General features: G+C 46.8%; 1 protein-coding gene across 1 annotated transcript in view; it reads right to left on the bottom strand.

Annotated features, from left to right (window-relative positions):
• Positions 1-6,023: 6,023 nt before the first annotated feature.
• The window catches only part of LOC122551802 (protein Wnt-6-like), a 106,046-nt gene continuing 93,890 nt past the window's right edge, over positions 6,024-18,179 (bottom strand). Inside the window, exon 4 of the mRNA XM_043694272.2 lies at positions 6,024-7,865. Coding sequence (XP_043550207.1) covers positions 7,404-7,865 — 462 coding nt within the window. The 3' untranslated portion in view covers positions 6,024-7,403. The remainder of the gene's footprint in view (positions 7,866-18,179) is intronic.

Below are 18,179 nucleotides of genomic sequence, written 5' to 3' on the forward strand. Positions count from 1 at the left end.
CACACAGACACGGGGATAATGTGCAAACTCCACACTGACCGTTGCCTGAGGCGGGAATTGAACCCAGGGCTCTGGGCCTGTGAGGCAGCAGTGCTAACCACTGTGCCACCGTGCCCCCCATCTGTAGTAATCACTTTTGCCTCCTTACTTTGGTTGTGGTTAAAGTCTTGGAAAAGATTATAAGAGATAGGATTTATAATCATCTAGAGAGGAATAAGTGGATTAGGGATAGTCAACATGGTTTTGTGAAGGGTAGGTAGTGCCTCACAAACCTTATTGAGTTCTTTGAGATGGTGACCAAACAGGTGGATGAGGGTAAAGCAGTTGATGTGGTGTATATGGATTTCAGTAAAGTGTTTGATAATGTTCCCCACAGTGGACTATTGCAGAAAATACGGAGGCATGGGATAGAGGGTGATTTAGTCGGTTTGGATCAGAAATTAGCTAGCTGAAAGAAGACAGAGGGTGGTGGTTGATGGGAAATGTTCATCCTGGAGTTCAGTTACTAGTGGTGTACCACAGGATCTGTTTTGGGGGCACTGCTGTTCGTCATTTTTATAAATGATCTAGATGAGGACGTAAAAGGATGGGTTGGTAAATTTGCGGATGGCACTAAGGTCGGTGGAGTTATGGATAGTGTTGAAGGATGTTGCAGGTTACAGAGGAATATAGATTAGCTGCAGAGCTGGGCTGAGAAGTGACAAATGGAGTTTAATGTGGAAAAGTGTGAGATAATTCACTTTGGAAGGAGTAACATGAATACAATGTATGGGCTAATGGTAAGATTCTTGGTTGTGTAGATGAGCAGAGATCTCAGTGTCCATGTACATAGATCCCTGTAAGTTGCCACCCAAAGTTGATAAGGTTGTTAAGAAGGTGTACAGTGTGTTAGCTTTTATTGATATAGGGACTGAGTTTCAGAGCCGTGAGGTCATGCTGCAGCTGTACATAACTCTGGTGCAGCCGCACTTGGAGTATTGCATACAGTTCTGGTCACCACATTATAGGATGGATGTGGAAACATTGGAAAGAGTGCAGAGGAGATTTACCAGGATGTTGCCTGGTATGGAGGGAAAGTCTTATGAGAAAAGGCTGAAGGATTTGAGGCCAGCACGAGGGGACATAGCTTTAAATCGAAGGGTGAAAGATATTGGACAGATGTCAGAGGTAGTTTCTTTACTCAGAGAATAACAGGGGCATGGAATACCCTGCCTGCAACAGTAATAGACTCGCCAAATTTAAGGACATTTAAATGGTCATTGGATAAATGTATGAATGATATTGGAATAGTGTAGGTTAGATGGACTTCAGATTGGTTTCACAGGTAGGCGCAACATTGAGGGCCGAAAGGCCTATACTGCGCTGTAATGTTCTATGTTCTAAGAGGGGATTCTATGGATAGTATATCTGAACATCCAGAAGGCATTTGATGAGGTGCTACACTAAAGATTAATACACAAGGTAAGTTGATATGGGGTTAGTGGTAATCTATTAGCTTGGATACAGGATTAGTTAGCCAACAGAAAGCAGAGGATCAGGATAAATGGGTCTGTTTCTAGTTGGTAAACCATAACTAGTAGAGTAGTTCCTTGGCCCTCAAATTTTTAATAACTTGGATGCAGAGATAGAATTCAACAGTGAGGTTCAATTCCCACACTGCCTGAGGTTACCATGAAGAACTCTTCTTCTTTATCTCCCCCTTTAACTGAGGTAAGGTGGCCCTCAGGTTAAACAAACAGCAAACATCACTCTCTTGCTCTCTCTCTTAATGAGACAGTAGCCCAGTAGTCTGGTGAGATAATGGAGACTTTACCTTTATCTTTTTTTAAAAAATGTACAATGGTCAAATTTGCAGATGACACGAAGACAGGTGAGTAAGTAAGTTTCAACGTGGAAGTATGAAACTTATAAGTGAATGCACCAAAATCTGGCAGATGAAGTATAAAGTGCATAAATGTGAGATTATCTATTTAAGTCAGAGGAATGGAAAGACAATTATTGAAATGGAGAGAAATGTCAGAGTGCATAATGATATGGATGTTCTCGTGCATGGATCACAGAAGCCTAGTATACAAGTTCAGCAGGTAATAAGGAAGGCAAATGGAATTTTAACATTTATTGCTAAAGGTTTGGTGTATTAAAGTCGGGAAGTGTTGCTGCAACTATACAAAGCATTAGTGAGATTACACCTGGAGTATTGCTTACAATTTTGGTCTCCTTATGGATGTAGGTTTGCTCACTGAGCTGGAAGGTTTGTTTTCAGATGTTTCATCACCGTACTGGGTAACATCTTCAGTGAGCCTCCAGATGAAGCACTGCTGGCGTAGCCCGCTTTCTATTTATATGTTTGAGTTTCCTATGGTTGGTGATGTAATTTTCTGTGGTGACAGCATTTTCTATAGTGATGTCATTTCCTGTTCTTTTTCTCAGGGGGTCATAACTGGGATCCAAGTCAATGTGTTGTTGATAGAGTTCCAGTTGGAATGCCATGCTTCTAGGAATTTTTGTGCATGGCTCTGTTTGACTTGTCCTAAGATGGATGTGTTGTCCCAGTCGAAGTGGTGTCCTTCCTCATCCAAATGTAAGGATACTAGTGAGAGTGGGTCATGTCTTTTTGTGGCTAGTTGACTACAAAACACTTAGCAAGAACTGTAACAAACACTACATTGGACAAACAGGCAGAAAACTAGCCACAAAACGACATCACTAATATCCTCACATACAGATGAGGAAGGACGCCACTTTGACTGGGACAGGATATCCATCCTAGGTCAAGCCAAACAGAGACACGCACAAGAATTTCTAGAAGCATGGCATTCCAACTAGAACTCTATCAACAAACACATTGACTTGGATCCTATTTACCACCTCCAGAGAAAAAGAACAGGAAATGACATCATCAACCATAGGAAACTCAAACATATTACTTGAAAGCGGGCTACACAACCAGTGCTTCATTCAGAGGCTCACTGATGATGTTACCGAGTATGGTGACAAAACATCTGAAAACGAATCTTCCAGCTCAGTGAGCAAACCTACATCCAGAACCTCAAATTGAGCTACAAATCTCAAAACTTGCTTTGGTCTCCTTATTTGGGGAGGGATGTGGTTACATTGGAGGCAGCTCAGAGGAGGTTCACTAGATTGATTCCAGAGATGAGAGGTTTGTCTTATGAAGAGAGATTGAGCAGTTTGAGAGGCAATCTAATTGAAGCATATGATGATAAAGGGGATTAACAAAGTGCATGTAGACAGTTTGTTTCTCCTTGTGGGCAGTCTAGAATGAGAGGTCATAGTTTTAAGATAAAGGGTAGCATATTTAAAACAGAAATGAGGAGAAATTACTTGTCTTAAAGAGCCATGAATCTGTGGAATTTACTACCCCAGAGTACAGTAGATGCTGGGACATTGAGTCAATTTAAGGAGGAGATAGACAGATTTTTAATGAGTTATGGGTTGAAGGGTTATGAGGAGTGGGCAGGAAAGTGGAGCTGGGCCGTTGTGAGATCAGCCATGATTGTTTTAAATGGCGGAGCAGGCTTGAGAAGTGGGTTGAATGGCCTACTTCTGCTCCTAGTTCTTGCGATTTTACATTGTCAGTATTTTAAAAGATGGTTAATGACACCTTCTGTCACTTTCCTGATGACTGAGAGTAGACTGATGGGGCAGTGAGTGGCTGGGTTGGATTGTTCCGGCTATTTGTGTACTGGACACACCTGAGTAATTTTCCATATTGTTGGGTAGATGCCAGGGTTGTAAATATACTAGAAGAGGTTGGCAGGGGATTTGGAAAGTTCTGGAGCACACATCTTCAGTGCTATTACCTGAACATTGTCTGGGCCCATAGCCTTTACAGTGTCCAGTGCCTCCAACCAAACCTTGCTTTCACATGAAGTGAATCGAATTAGCTGAAGACAAGCTGCATTTCTGGCTGAAGATTACTGTGAATACTTCAGTCTTACCTTTTGCACTGATGTGCTGGGCTCTTCCGTCAGTGAGGATGGGGATATTTGTCTAGCCTCCTCCTTCAGTGAGCTGTTTAATTGTCCACCACCATTCATGACTGGATATAGCCAGACAGCAGAGCTTAGATGATCCATTAGTTGTGGGATCGCTTAGCTCTGTTTATCACTTGCTGTTTATGCTGTTTGGCATTCAAGTAGTCCTATTTGGTGGCTTCACTAGGTTGACACCTCATCTCCAGGTATACCTGGTACTGCTCCTGGCATGCCCTCCTGCACTCTCCATTGAACCAGGGTTGATCACCTGACTTGATGGTAATGGTTGAGTGGGGAATATGCTGGGCCATGATGTTACAGATAGTGCTGCTATTGATGGCCCACAGTGCCTCGTGGTTACCCAGTCTTGAGTCATTAGATCTGTTTGAAGTCTATCCCACTTAGCACAGTGCCACACAACACAATAGCAGTTATTCTCAATGCGAAGGCGTCACCATCTCCACACGGACTGTGTGGTGGTCGTTCTTACTGATACTGTCATGGACAGATGCAATATGGAGCTGGCAAATTGCTAGGGATGAGGTCAAGTCTGTGTTTCGCTCTTGTTGGTTCCCTCATCACCTGCCACAGATCCAGTCTAGCAGCTCTGTCCTTTAGGACCTGACCAGCTCAAGCAGTAATGCTGCTGCTGAACCACTCTTGGTGGTGGACATTGAAATTCCTGACCCAGAGTACATTCTGTGCCCTTGCCATCCTCAGTGCTTCCTCCAAGTGTTATCCAACATGGAGGAGTACCAACTCATCAGCCAAGGGAAGATGGTAAATGGTAATCAGCAGGAGGTTTCCTTACCCACATTTAACCTGAAGCCATGAGACTTTATAGGGTCCAGAATCAATGTTGAGGACTCCCAGGGTAACTCCCTCCATCCTATGTTTCCAAAAGCTGCTAGAATAGAGGTAATGAATCTGTGGACTTCTTTATTTCTGACGGCTGTTATCTCTTAGTTGTTAAATATATACAGGGTTGTGAAGGCAGATTTGTAATCATTGGGATGAATGGTTAAGGGAAAATCAAGAAAATGGAGTTGGTGATTAGATTAGGCATGACCTCATTGAATGGCAGCAGAGATTCAATGGGCCGAGTGGTCCACTTCTAGTTAGGAAGGGTGCTCATGTTGTCTGGCTAAAATTTGATTCTATAAGTATGACTACATCAGGCTGTTACTTGACTCGTCTGAGATGTTATTGTTGGAACAAACTTCCAGCTGTTGACAAAGCAGGGTAGACAGGGTCGAATTTGCCATTGTTAATTCCAGTACTGAGGTCACTGCTTGGCATCATTCCTTCCTTAGCACTTTCCAGCATTCTGTTATAATAGTGTGGCTTGCTTGGTCATTTCAGAATCAACCACATTATTGTCTGGAGTCACATACAGACCAGGCGAGGTAAAGATGGCAGAACCTCCTTTCCCTAAAGGGGTTTCGTGGTCATTTAATACCAGATTTTGTTGAAATCAAATTCCATCATCCACTTGTGGTTAGATTTGAACCCAGAACCTCAGGGCATTTCCTGGATCTCTGGAGTATTAATCCAGTGACAATACCACTAAGCCATCGCCTCCCCACACAGGGACTTTCTCAGTACGGTCGGTTCTACTATTACGTGTGTTTCTTCAGCACGAATTGGCTTTAATGCGATTGGAGAATTTAAACTGTTATTTGTAGAATGCAGACTTTCTTTACCTGTATTGGCCATAATGCAATTCTAGTCCCATTGGTTTAAATGGCATGGCTATTGTGTGATTTTTCTCATAACACGGGATCGCACAGGAACAGAACTATCACGTTCTATCAGAACAGACTATATTAACAATGAACATGCAAGAGTGTATCTAAATTCCCATACAATTCTACACAGATAAAGTTTAAAATGTCCTAGCCTTACAAATTGTATAGTTTTTCCTTAAAAAGTGTTTTGCAAAACTATCTAGAGAGAACGAGAAATGCACATATCTTGTCTGGTCTGAATTAGCAAAATGTTCAGGAAGAATTCTTTCTCCTTAAATAGAACCTCATGTATTTAATGACATGTTATACATAGAACATATTACAGAGAGAAACTACAGGCATGAAAATAAAAAGGAATTGGTCTGGGATTAAGATGCAGTTGGAGAATTGCCATGGATGGAATACAGATTTCGGTCCGTAGCTGTGATTTGACTTGGTAAAACAGAAGTGTCTCAGAAACTGTCTTTTCAAAGGAAAATGTGTCCTCACCAAACTCTTTTGCAGGCTGTCACAGGCAATTTCTATCCGCAACACCACCCTTTTGTCTTCCCTTCATCCCACAAACACATACAGCATAGCCAACATGACACATGTAGACATATTGACCAGGTCTGCACATGTGATGCAAACACATGGCGCAGACATGCACAAATTATATGATACACACATGCAATCACAAATATATGATACACATGCAAACACATGATCCACACGCAGATATGCGCGCACATACTTACTGACATGTCTGACAGACGAGAACAGTGTACACACCCATGCCGTCACAACCACGCACACATGCATGATGCACAAACACACATGATGCATATGTGCACACAATCACAAAACTTTGCCATATGCACAGATGCACATGATATACACACAGGCACAGTAACTCACACATATGCACTCTGATACACACAGCCTTGCACACTCATGTGCATAAACCCAAACACACACTTGCCCCACACTCATGTACAACTATACACAGACATACATATAAATGCAGACACACACACACGCACTCACAAGCACACACCTACTCTCACACACACATGCGCGTGCGCAAGCACACACCTACTCTTTCTCACACACACACAAACACACATAAGAAAGAAAAGCAAATGTTTTGGGCTTCTTATCAAATGGATGTGTTGTGCATATCACTTGTGCTTTTTGTCTTTCTGGTCTTATTATGACAGATTTCATCGCTCCTCTTGCCTTTGAGATCACAAGTTAATGTTTAGGCTGTTCAGTCAGCGGGAGAACAAGGGACGCAGGGGGTCCACTTTCTCAAAAGCTTCTCATGCCTTCCCTCCCCCACCCCAACACATTTATTTAAAACCCACACCTCCATCACCCGCACCAGTTCGAAATGAGGTTGTTTGCGCATCACTGCAGTTATAGAATTGCAACAAGCTTTGAGTTCTCAGGCCACTCCTTTGGTAAGATCTTCTCCCTGTCTTGCCTCAGTTGTAGTAAACTAGGTGTGTGGGGCTGGCTTTCCTGTAGCCTCCAACTGGCAGGGTAGAAGCCGAGCAGGGTTTAAGGCTCGTGGTTAAAGTCTTCTAGGTGTGGGTCGCCAAAGGGGGTTTTCGGCAACTGCATCGCCGTGCCCCCTCCACGCCCCAGCCCCTGTCCAAACACAGGGCCTGGTCAGTCACAAGCAGAGACTCAGCTGGCTGCGGATGGTGCATTTCTTGCATTGGACCACACAGCACCAGTGAAAGCGGCAGAGGCAGTTCTCCTCCACCACCACCGTCTGCTCCCGGTAACCCCTGCCACAGCAGAGCAGGTCACAACCGCTCACGTCCAGCGCCGTGCTGTTGCAGGTCCTGCCCCGGGTGCCTGGTGAGCCAGTCTTGCGGTTGGGGAGGCAGAAGTCGGGGGAGTTGGCGGAGTAGACCAGATCGTGCTTGTCGGGGGGCTTGATGTTCTGGCCGACTGGGATCAGGCTCTTGCCGTTGTTGCCTCCCATCACCTTGAAGGCACCGTTGAAGCGGTCCAGAAGCCTGGTGCCCACTTCGCGCAGATTGGGCATTTTCTTCCAACACGTCCGGAGGGTGCAGGAACCCGATAGGCCGTGGCATTTGCACTCAGTTCTCATGTAGTTCTTCACAGCCTACAGCCCGAGAGAGAAAAAGAGAGAGAGAGAGAGACCATCAACAGGTAGATTGGCACCATAAAACTCAGCAGAAAGTGAGGGCTGCAGATCAAAGTCAAAAAGTGTGACACTGGAAAGGTACAGCCATTCATCCGAGGAAGAGGAGAGTCACTGTTTCGAGCATTAGCTCTTCATCAGGAATGTAGGTGGGTGGAGTGAGGAGGGGGCAGCAAGGGGGTTGAGAGGTAAATGAGAGGGGCTTGGGGCTGGGGGAAGGTAGTTGGGAATGCGAGTGGTAGATGAAGATGGAGGGGTGATGGTGATAGGTTGGAGAGGAAGATGGAGTGGATAGGTGGGAAGGAAGATGGACAGGTGGGACAGGTCATGAGGGCAGTGCCGAGTTGAAGGGTTGGATCTGGGATAAAGTGGGGGGAGGGGCACTGAGGAAACTGGTTAAAATGACATTGATGCCGTGTGGTTGGAGGGTCCCAAGGTGGAAGATGAGGCGTTCTTCTCTGAACTCATTGAAGGATTCATTCTGATAGCTACAGGCAAAGGATTGTCAGGTTCTATCAGTTACATACCCGACTGTATTAATGCACCAAGCCACTGTCAGAAAAGTTTTAGTACTGAAGTTTAATCGTGGTTTGCTGATTATTCCATAGTTTCAGAGTAATAAAAGCAGGAATAGGCCATTTGGCCCATCAAGCCTACTCTGCCATTCATTAAGATCACAGCTGATCTATCGATCGTCTCAGCTCCTCCTACTTGTATTTTCCCAATAACCCTTAATTTCTAACATACAAAAACCCAACCGTGTCTTGAATCTAATTTCTGAAGCTGCCTCTAATGCTTCCTTGACAGAGAATTCCACAGATTGACTACTCTCTGGGAAAAGCAGTTCCTTCTCATCTCTGTCCTGAATCTACTCCCCTAATCTTGAGGCCATGTCTCCTAGTCCTAGTCTCAACCACTAGTGGAAACAACTTTTGGAGCAGGAAAATCGACATTTCAGGCAAAAGCCCTTCATCAGGAATAGCTCTATTCCTGATGAAGTGCTTTTGCCCGAAACGTCGATTTCCCTGCTCTTCGGATGCTGCCTGAGCTGCTATGCTTTTCCAGCAACACTCTGATCTGAACTCTGGTTTCCAGCATCTGCAGTCCTCACTTTTGCCTAGTGGAAACAACTTGCCTGCCTCTATTTCATCTTTCCCTTTCATTTTTTTTTATGTCTGTACAAGATCTCCTCTTAATTTTCCAAATTCTAGTGAGTACAGTCCCAGGCAGCTTAACCTCTCCTCATAGGGCACCCCCTCATCTCCAGGATCAATAGCGAACTGCCTCTGCATCACCTCCATAGCCAGACATATCCCTCCTCAAGTAAGGAAACCAGAACTGCATACAATACTCCAGCTGCGGCCTCACCAACACCTTGTACAACTGCAGCAGAACCTCCCTGCTCTTAAGTTCAATCTCTCTTGCAATGAAAGCCAATATTCCATTTATTAAAAACCAAGGAGGTGAAATCCTGGGAATCCATCACAAGAAAGGGTTAGGATCCAGCAGAAATAATTGAGCTCCCTATTCCTCTCCACCCCAGGCTGTGACTATTTAAGACTCAGATATACTAGAGTCACAGCGGATGCTGCCTGGATCAGCTCTCTCCAAGAATTACATAAAATATTTTTCCACCGAATATGTGTACTGCAGGCCAGGTCAGCGTCATAACTGCCCGTGAACTAGCGTTTGGTTCAGCCATTTAGACTACAAGGCTACAGAATACTGGTGCAAAATTTTAGGCCATTCAGCCCATCAGCCATATGATCATTGGTTTCTCTACCCCACTCTCCTGCCTCCTCCCCATAACTCTCAATCTCCTTACTGGGATTATTTTCCCTGGGGTGTTGGAGGATGAGGGAAAGTGACGTTATACAGGTGAATAAAATCATGAAGGGCATGGAGATGGTGAATAGATAAGGTCTTTTCTCCAGGATTGGGGGTGTCCAAAACTAGAGGATGTAGGTTTTGGGTGCGAGGGGAAATATATAAAAAGGTCTTAAGGGGTAACTTTTTCACACAGAGGGTGGTATGTGTATGGAATGAGCTGCCAGAGGAAGTGGTGGTGGCTGGTACAATTACAGCATTTAAAAGACATCTGGATGGATATATGAATAGGAAAGGTTTATAGGGATGTGGGCCAAGTGCTGGCAAATGGGACTAGATTAATTTAGGATATCTGGTCGGCATGGATGAGTTAGACCAAAGGGTATGTTTCTGTGCTGTACATCTCTAAATTTTCAGAATCTAATCAAGAACTACCTATCTCTTTATTATATATTCTCAATGACTTGGCTTCCATAGCCTTCTGCAGCAATGAGTTCCATTGATTCAGCATGCTCTGCTGAAGAAATTCTTCCTCATCTCAAAGGCTAGTTCAAACTTAACCATGTTGCATGGAGCTACATGATGGCCACGCTAGACAGGGACAGCAGATTTCCATCGGTGTAGGATGTTAGAGAACTAGATGTGTTTGGTCAGTGTTAGAACATTGAGGCTAGCATTCCACTTTTGACTCAGATTGAATTTAAATTCCAGAAGCTATCGTGGTGTAATTTGAATCCACATCTCCAAGTGTTAGCCTTTCAATAACTTGGCTACTATCACTGAGACTAGCTTCCTATTCATAGGAATGGGAGGAGGTTATTCGGCCCATCGAGCTGGTCCTCCACACAATATGGTCACGGCTGATCAAACATAACAATGCCTCTTATCCACACCTTTCCCATACTTTTATGCCATCCATCAGTAAACATGTATCAACCTTTGCCTTCAACAAACTCAAACACTGAGCTTCCACAGCCTTCTGGGGTAAAAATAATTGGACTTAAGTTGCAACCAGCTACTGTGGTGGGATCTGAACCCATCTGAAACACATGCAGAGAATGCTGGAGCAACTCAGTAGGTCTGGCAGCAACTGTGGAGAGAAAGCAGAGTTAACATTCTAGGTCCAGTGAATACCCCTCCTGTCTTCAGCATCCATCCCACCTTTTCTCAGCTGCTATCAGTCCTGAAGAAGGCTCACTGGACTCAAAGCATTCACTCTGTTTCTCTCTCCACAGTTCCTGAATTTCCCCAGCAATTTCTGTTTTTAATCTCCAGAGAACTAGTCCAATGACGTTATCACCCTGCCGTCATCTCCCTGCTAAATTTATAGCATCCCTACAGTGCAGATAGAGGCCACAAGACCTAGGAGCAGAAACTAGGCCATTTGGCCCATCGAGTCTGCTCCATTGTTCGATCATGGCTGATAGGTTTTTCAACCCCACTTTCCCACCATAACCTTTGATCCCCTTGGCAACCAAGACTTTGTCTATCTCTGTTTTAAATATACTCATTCAGCCTATCAAGCCTGCACCTGACCTCTGAAGAGCATCCCACCCAGACCTACCCCATCCCAGTAACCCTGAATTTCTCCAGGCAAATACACCCTAGCCTGCACATCTTTGGGCGCTGTTGGGGGGAAACCGGAGAAAACCCACACAGACATGGGGAGAAAGTGCAAACTCCACACAGACAGTCGCCCGAGACGGTAATCAAACCCGGGTCCCTGGCGCTGTGAGGCAGTCACCGTACAGCTTCAAGAGAATTCCAGTTTAAGCATGAAATGCAAACGTGCCTGGTTGTATGCAAATGTATAATATTCCTTACCTAATGTTCACAAGGCTCTCAATGGCAAGTTGATTCTCCCTGGTCAAAGCTAATAATGGGTTGGGTGAGAATCCTACTCAACACTTGCTGGGCTCAGGGGAGGAAGAGATTTACCAAGAATTTACCAACACAGGAGCCGACTACTCAAACCAATTTTTATGCTCCACTCGAGCTCCCTCCCCTCCTCACCTCACCATATCAATGAGTACTTCTACGCTTCTCTCCCTCATCGAGGGCCAAAGAGCCTGTACTGTGCTGTACTGTTCTATGTCTTTATCCAACTCCTCCTCTAAAGTGCTAATGTTAGTCAGCAATGAGCGAGTTCTTCATTCTCATCTCCCTCTTGTTCCTGGGTTCCCTATCAAATCAATTAGTGACTGTCATAGGTGATTGGTGTCCACTGACACCTATATGCACACAGCATGGGCAACAGGTCAGTGAAATGGGAACAGGCAGACAGTTGAAGCCAGGGCGACAATGCATCTCCAAGGGCATTACTAACAGGTGCTACTGTACACCCAAAAAGGTGTTCTGCCTACCACACATGATCACATTGGTGCTGCAGTGCAGCAGGAGGCCATTCGGCCCATCACCTGCTCTTCAAACAAGCATCATTACCTAGTGCTAATCTCCGGCTTTTCCCCTTACCCTTGAACATTATTTCTATCCAAATAATCACCCGATACCCACTTGAAACTCTGAATGGAACCTGCCTCCACCCGTACCCTGGCAGTGTATCCCATACCCTGACTACAGATTGTGTGAGAATGTTACTTTGTTGTATTGTGTTTGCTTCTTTTGCAAATCAATTTAAGTCTGTTTCTTCTTCCTTTTATGACTGGGAATAGTTTCTCCCTATCCACTCCAAATAGACCTCTAATAATTTTGAAAGCTCAATCAAATCACCTCCCAAATTTCTTCACTCCAAGGAGAACAGTCCAAATTCTTTGCTGTACCCTCACAGAAGTTTCTCATTCCTGAAACCATACTTGTAAACTACAGCTCTAGGCACAGTGGCACAATGGTTAGCACTGCTACCTCACAGCACCAGAGACCCCATGGGAGACTGATTAGCAAGGTTAGATCTCACAGAAAACAGGGAGAACTAGCCATTTGGATACAGAACTGGCTCAAAGGTAGAAGACAGAGGGTGGTGGTAGAGGGTTGCTTTTCAGACTGGAGGCCTGTGACCAGTGGAGTGCCACAAGGATCGGTGCTGGGTCCTCTACATTTTGTCATTTACATAAATGATTTGGATGCGAGCATAAGAGGTACAATTAGTAAGTTTGCAGATGACACCAAAATTGGAGGTGTAGTGGACAGAGAAAAGGGTTACCTCAGATTACAACAGGATCTTGATTAGATGGGCCAATGGGCTGAGAAGTGGCAGATGGAGTTTAATTCAGATAAATGCGAGGTGCTGCATTTTGGGAAAGCAAATCTTAGCAGGACTCATCCACTTAATGGTAAGGTCCTCGGGAGAGTTGCTGAACAAAGAGACCTTGGAGTGCAGATTCATTGCTCCTTGAAAGTGGAGTCACAGGTAGATAGGATAGTGAAGAATGCGTTTGGTATGCTTTCCTTTATTGATCAGAGTATTGAGTACAGGAATTGGGAGGTCATGTTGCAGCTGTCCAGGACATTGGTTAGACCACTGTTGGAATATTGCATGCAATTCAGGTCTCCTTCCTATCGGAAAGATTTGTGAAACTTGAAAGGGTTCAGAAAAGATTTACAAGGATGTTGCCAGGGTTGGAGGATTTGAGCTATCCAGAGAGGCTGAACAGGATGGGGCTGTTTTCCCTGGAGTGTCGGAGGCTGAGCGGTGACCGTATAGAGGCTTACAAAATTATGAGGGACATGGATAGGGTAAATAGGCAAAATCTTTTCCCTGGGGTGGGGGAGTCCAGAACGAGAGGACATAGATTTAGGGTGAGAGACTTAAGGGGCAATTTTTCACACAAAGGGTGGTATGTGTATGGAATGAGCTGCCAGAGGAAGTGGTGGAGGCTGATACAATTGCAACATTTAAGAGGCATTTGGATTTGTATATGAATAGGGAGAGTTTGGAGGGATATGGGCCGGCTGCTGGCAGATGGGACTAGATTGGGTTGGGATATCTGGTCAGCATGGACGAGTTGGACCGAACGGTCTGTTTCCATGCTGTACATCTCTATGACTCTATGACTCTAGGACCCGGGTTCGACTCTCGCCTCAGGCAACTGTCTGTGTGGAGTTTGCACATCCTCCCTGTGTCTGCATGGGTTTCCTCTGGGTGCTCCAGTTTCCTCCCACAGTCCAAAAAAAATGTGCAGATCAGCTAAATTGCCCGTAGTGTTAGGTGAAGGGGAATGGCTCTTCAGAGGGTCGGTGTGGACTTGTTGGGCCGAAGGGCCTGTTTCCACACTGTAAGTAATCTAATCTAATCTAATCTCTACAATGTGTTCTAAACTTTCCTATAATGTGGTGTGCAGAAGTGTACACAAAACCCCAGCTGAGGTCTAATAAATATCTTGATCAACCTCATCTCCTTGCTCTTGTATTCTATGTCTCTGTTAATGAAGCTAAGAACACTGTATGCTTTATTAACTGCTCTCTCCCCTTATCCTGCCACATAAACCCCCAGCTCCCTCTGCTCCTACACTCCCTTTAGAACAGTACTACCTATTTTGTATTGTCTTTCAGTGTTTTTCTGACCAAAGTATATTACCTCATACTTCTCTGCATTGAAACTCATCTGCTCTTATCCGCCCACTCCGCCAACTTATGTTAATGTCCTTTTGGAGTTCCATACTGTCCCCTCACAGTTTATAATTCTTCCAAGTTTTATGTCATCTGCACATTTTGAAATTTCGCCTGTACATCAACATCCAGATCATCAATACAGATCAGGAAAAACAAAGGTCCCAATACTGGCCTCTGGGAAATCCACGAGAAAACTCCCTCCAGTCTGAAAAATATCTAATGACCATTGCTCTTTACTTCCTATCGCTCAGCCAATTTTGTATCCACCTTGCCACTGTCCTGTTATTTCAAGAGTTTGTTCCTTAGCTCCAGCCTAATTGATTGTGTCCTTGAACCCTCCAAAACACCCTCTTTCTCCAGCACTGCAACACCGTCCTTAACCAACACTGCCACCCCACCCACACACACGCCCACTGCAACACCATCCTTAACCAATACTGCCATCCCAGCCACACACACCCCCACTGCAACACCATCCTTAACCAACACTGCCACCCCACACACACACCTCCCCCACTGCAACACCATCCTTAACCAATACTGCCACCCCACCCACACACCTCCCCCACTGCAACACCATCCTTAACCAACACTGCCACCCCACCCATACACCTCCCCCACTGCAACACCATCCTTAACCAACACTGCCACCCCACCCACAAACCCCCCACTGCAACACCGTCCTTAACGAACACTGCCGCCCCACCCACACACCTCCCCCACTGCAACACCATCCTTAACCAACACTGCCACCCCACCCACACACCTCCCCAACTGCAACACCATCCTTAACCAACACTGCCACCCCACCCACACAACCTTCCCACTGCAACACCATCCTTAACCAACACTGCCACCCCACCCACACACCCCCCACTGCAACACCGTCCTTAACGAATACTGCCACCTCACCCACACACCTCCCCCACTGCAACACCATCCTTAACCAACACTGCCAACCTACCCACACTCCTCCCCCACTGCAACACCATCCTTAACCAACACTGCCACCCCACCCACACACCCCCCCACTGCAACACCATCCTTAACCAACATTGCCACCCCACCCACACATCCCCCCACTGCAACACCATTCTTAACCAACACAGCCACCCCACCCACACACCCCCACTGCAACACTGTCTTTAACCAACACTGCCACCCCACCCACACACCTCCCCCACTGCAACACCATCCTTAACCAACACTGCCACCCCACCCACACACCCCCAACTGCAACACCGTCCTTAACAAACACTGCCACCCCACCCACACAACGCCCCCACTGCAACACCGTCCTTAACCAACACTGCCACCACACCCACACATCCCCCCACTGCAATACCGTCCTTAACCAACACTGCCACCCCACCCACAACCCCCCCACTGCAACACCGTTGTTAACCAACACTGCCACCACACCCACACACCCCCCAATGCAACACCATCCTTAACCAACACAGCCACCCCACCCACACACACCCCCACTGCAACACCGTCCTTAACCAACACTGCTACCCCACCCACACACACCCCGACTGCAACAATGTTGTTAACCAACACTGCCACCCCACACACACACCCCCCACTGCAACACCATCCTTAACCAACACTGCCACCCCACCCACACATCCCCCCACTGCAACACCGTCCTTAACCAACACTGCCACCCCACCCACACACACCCCCACTGCAACACTGTCCTTAACTAACACTGCTACCCCACCCACACACACACCCACTGCAACAATGTTGTTAACCAACACTGCCACCCCACCCACGCACCCCCACTTCAACACCATCCTTAACCAACACAGCCACCCCACCCACACACCTCCCCCACTGCAACACCTTCCTTAACCAACACTGCCACCCCACCCACACATCCCCCCACTGCAACACCGTCCTTAGCCAACACTGCCACCCCACCCACAAACCCCCACTTCAACACGTTCCTTTACCAACACAGCCATCCCACCCACACACCCCCCACAGCAACACCGTCCTTAACCAACACTGCCACCCCACCCACACATCCCCCCACTGCAACACCGTCCTTAACCAACACTGCCACCCCACCCACAAACCCCCACTTCAACACCATCCTTAACCAACACAGCCACCCCACCCACACACCCCCCACAGCAACACCGTCCTTAACCAACACTGCCACCCCACCCACACATCCCCCCACTGCAACACCGTCCTTAACCAACACTGCCACCCCACCCACACAACCCCCCCACTGCAACACCGTCCTTAATATACACTGCCACCCCACCCACACCCCCCCACTACAACACCTTCCTTAACCAACACTGCCACCCCACCCACACAACCCCCCCGCTGCAACACCGTCCTTAACCAACACTGCCACCCCACCCACACCCCCCGCACTGCAACACCATCCTTAACCAACACTGCCACCCCACCCACACACCCCCACTGCAACACCGTCCTTAACCAACATTGCCACCCCACCCACACACACACCCACTGCAACACTGTCCTTAACCAACACTGCCACCCCACCCATACAACCCCCCCCACTGCAACACCATCCTTAACCAACACTGCCACCCCACCCACACCCCCCCACTGCAACACCATACTTAACCAACACTGCCACCCCACCCACACCCCCCCACTGCAACACCGTCCTTAAGCAACATTGCCACCCCACCCACACACACCCACTGCAACGCCATCCTTAACCAACACTGCCACCCCATCCATACAACCCCCCCCACTGCAACACCATCCTTAACCAACACTGCCACCCCACCCACACACATCCCCACTGCAACATTGTCCTTAACCAACACTGCCACCCCACCCACACACACCCCCACTGCAACACCATCCTTAACGAACACTGCCACCCCACCCACCCCCCCCACTGCAACACCGTCTTTAACCAACACTGCCACCCCACCCACACACACCCCCACTGCAACACCATCCTTAACCAACACTGCCACCCCACCCACACACACCCCCACTGCAACACCGTCCTTAACCAACACTGCCACCCAACCCACACACACCCCCACTGCAACACCATCCTTAACCAACACTGCCACCCCACCCACACACCTCCCCCACTGCAACACCATCCTTAACCAACACTGCCACCCCACCCACACACCTCCCCCACTGCAACACCATCCTTAACCAACACTGCCACCCCACCCACACACCTCCCCCACTGCAACACCGTCCTTAACCAATACTGCCACCTCACCCCAACCACTACCACGCACCCCCAACCCCACCATTCCCCCATTCTTTTCTATCTGTTCAACAGCAACACTTTCATTCATCCACAGGCTGGGCCAGCATTTGTTGCCCAGAGACATTGCTGTGAGTCTGGAGTCACAAGTGGGCCAGACCAGCTAAGGATGGCAGTTTCCTTCGCTAAAGACCATTAGTGAACCAGATTGGTGTTTGCAACAACTAACAATGGTTGGCATGGTCATCATGAGGATTTTTTTTTTCTTATTTTTTTTTACCACCCTGACGAGAGCTTATCTGGCCGTGGGAGGGGCACTACTACCCTCTGTCTCTTACTTTCAAGCTAATTTTGTATCCAATTGCATAGCGCCCCCGAATCCTATGTAATCTAATCTTACTAGCCAGCCTACCATGCGGAACCTTGTCAAACGATTTACTGAAGTCTCTATAAACATCATTCCAGATGAAGGGCTTTTGCCCGAAACATCGATTTTCCTGCTCCTCGGATGCTGCCTGACCTGCTGTGCTTTTCCAGCACCACTCTGATCTAAACTCTGTATAGATATTGTTTACACCTCTGCCTTCATCAATTTTCTTTGTCATCTCTCAAAAATTTTCAATCAACTTAGTGAGACATGATTTCCC

Source organism: Chiloscyllium plagiosum, unplaced genomic scaffold (genome assembly GCF_037043375.1).
Source record: "Chiloscyllium plagiosum isolate Xiang-an unplaced genomic scaffold, Cpla_swu_hap1 HiC_scaffold_7, whole genome shotgun sequence".
Taxonomy (NCBI): domain Eukaryota; kingdom Metazoa; phylum Chordata; class Chondrichthyes; order Orectolobiformes; family Hemiscylliidae; genus Chiloscyllium; species Chiloscyllium plagiosum.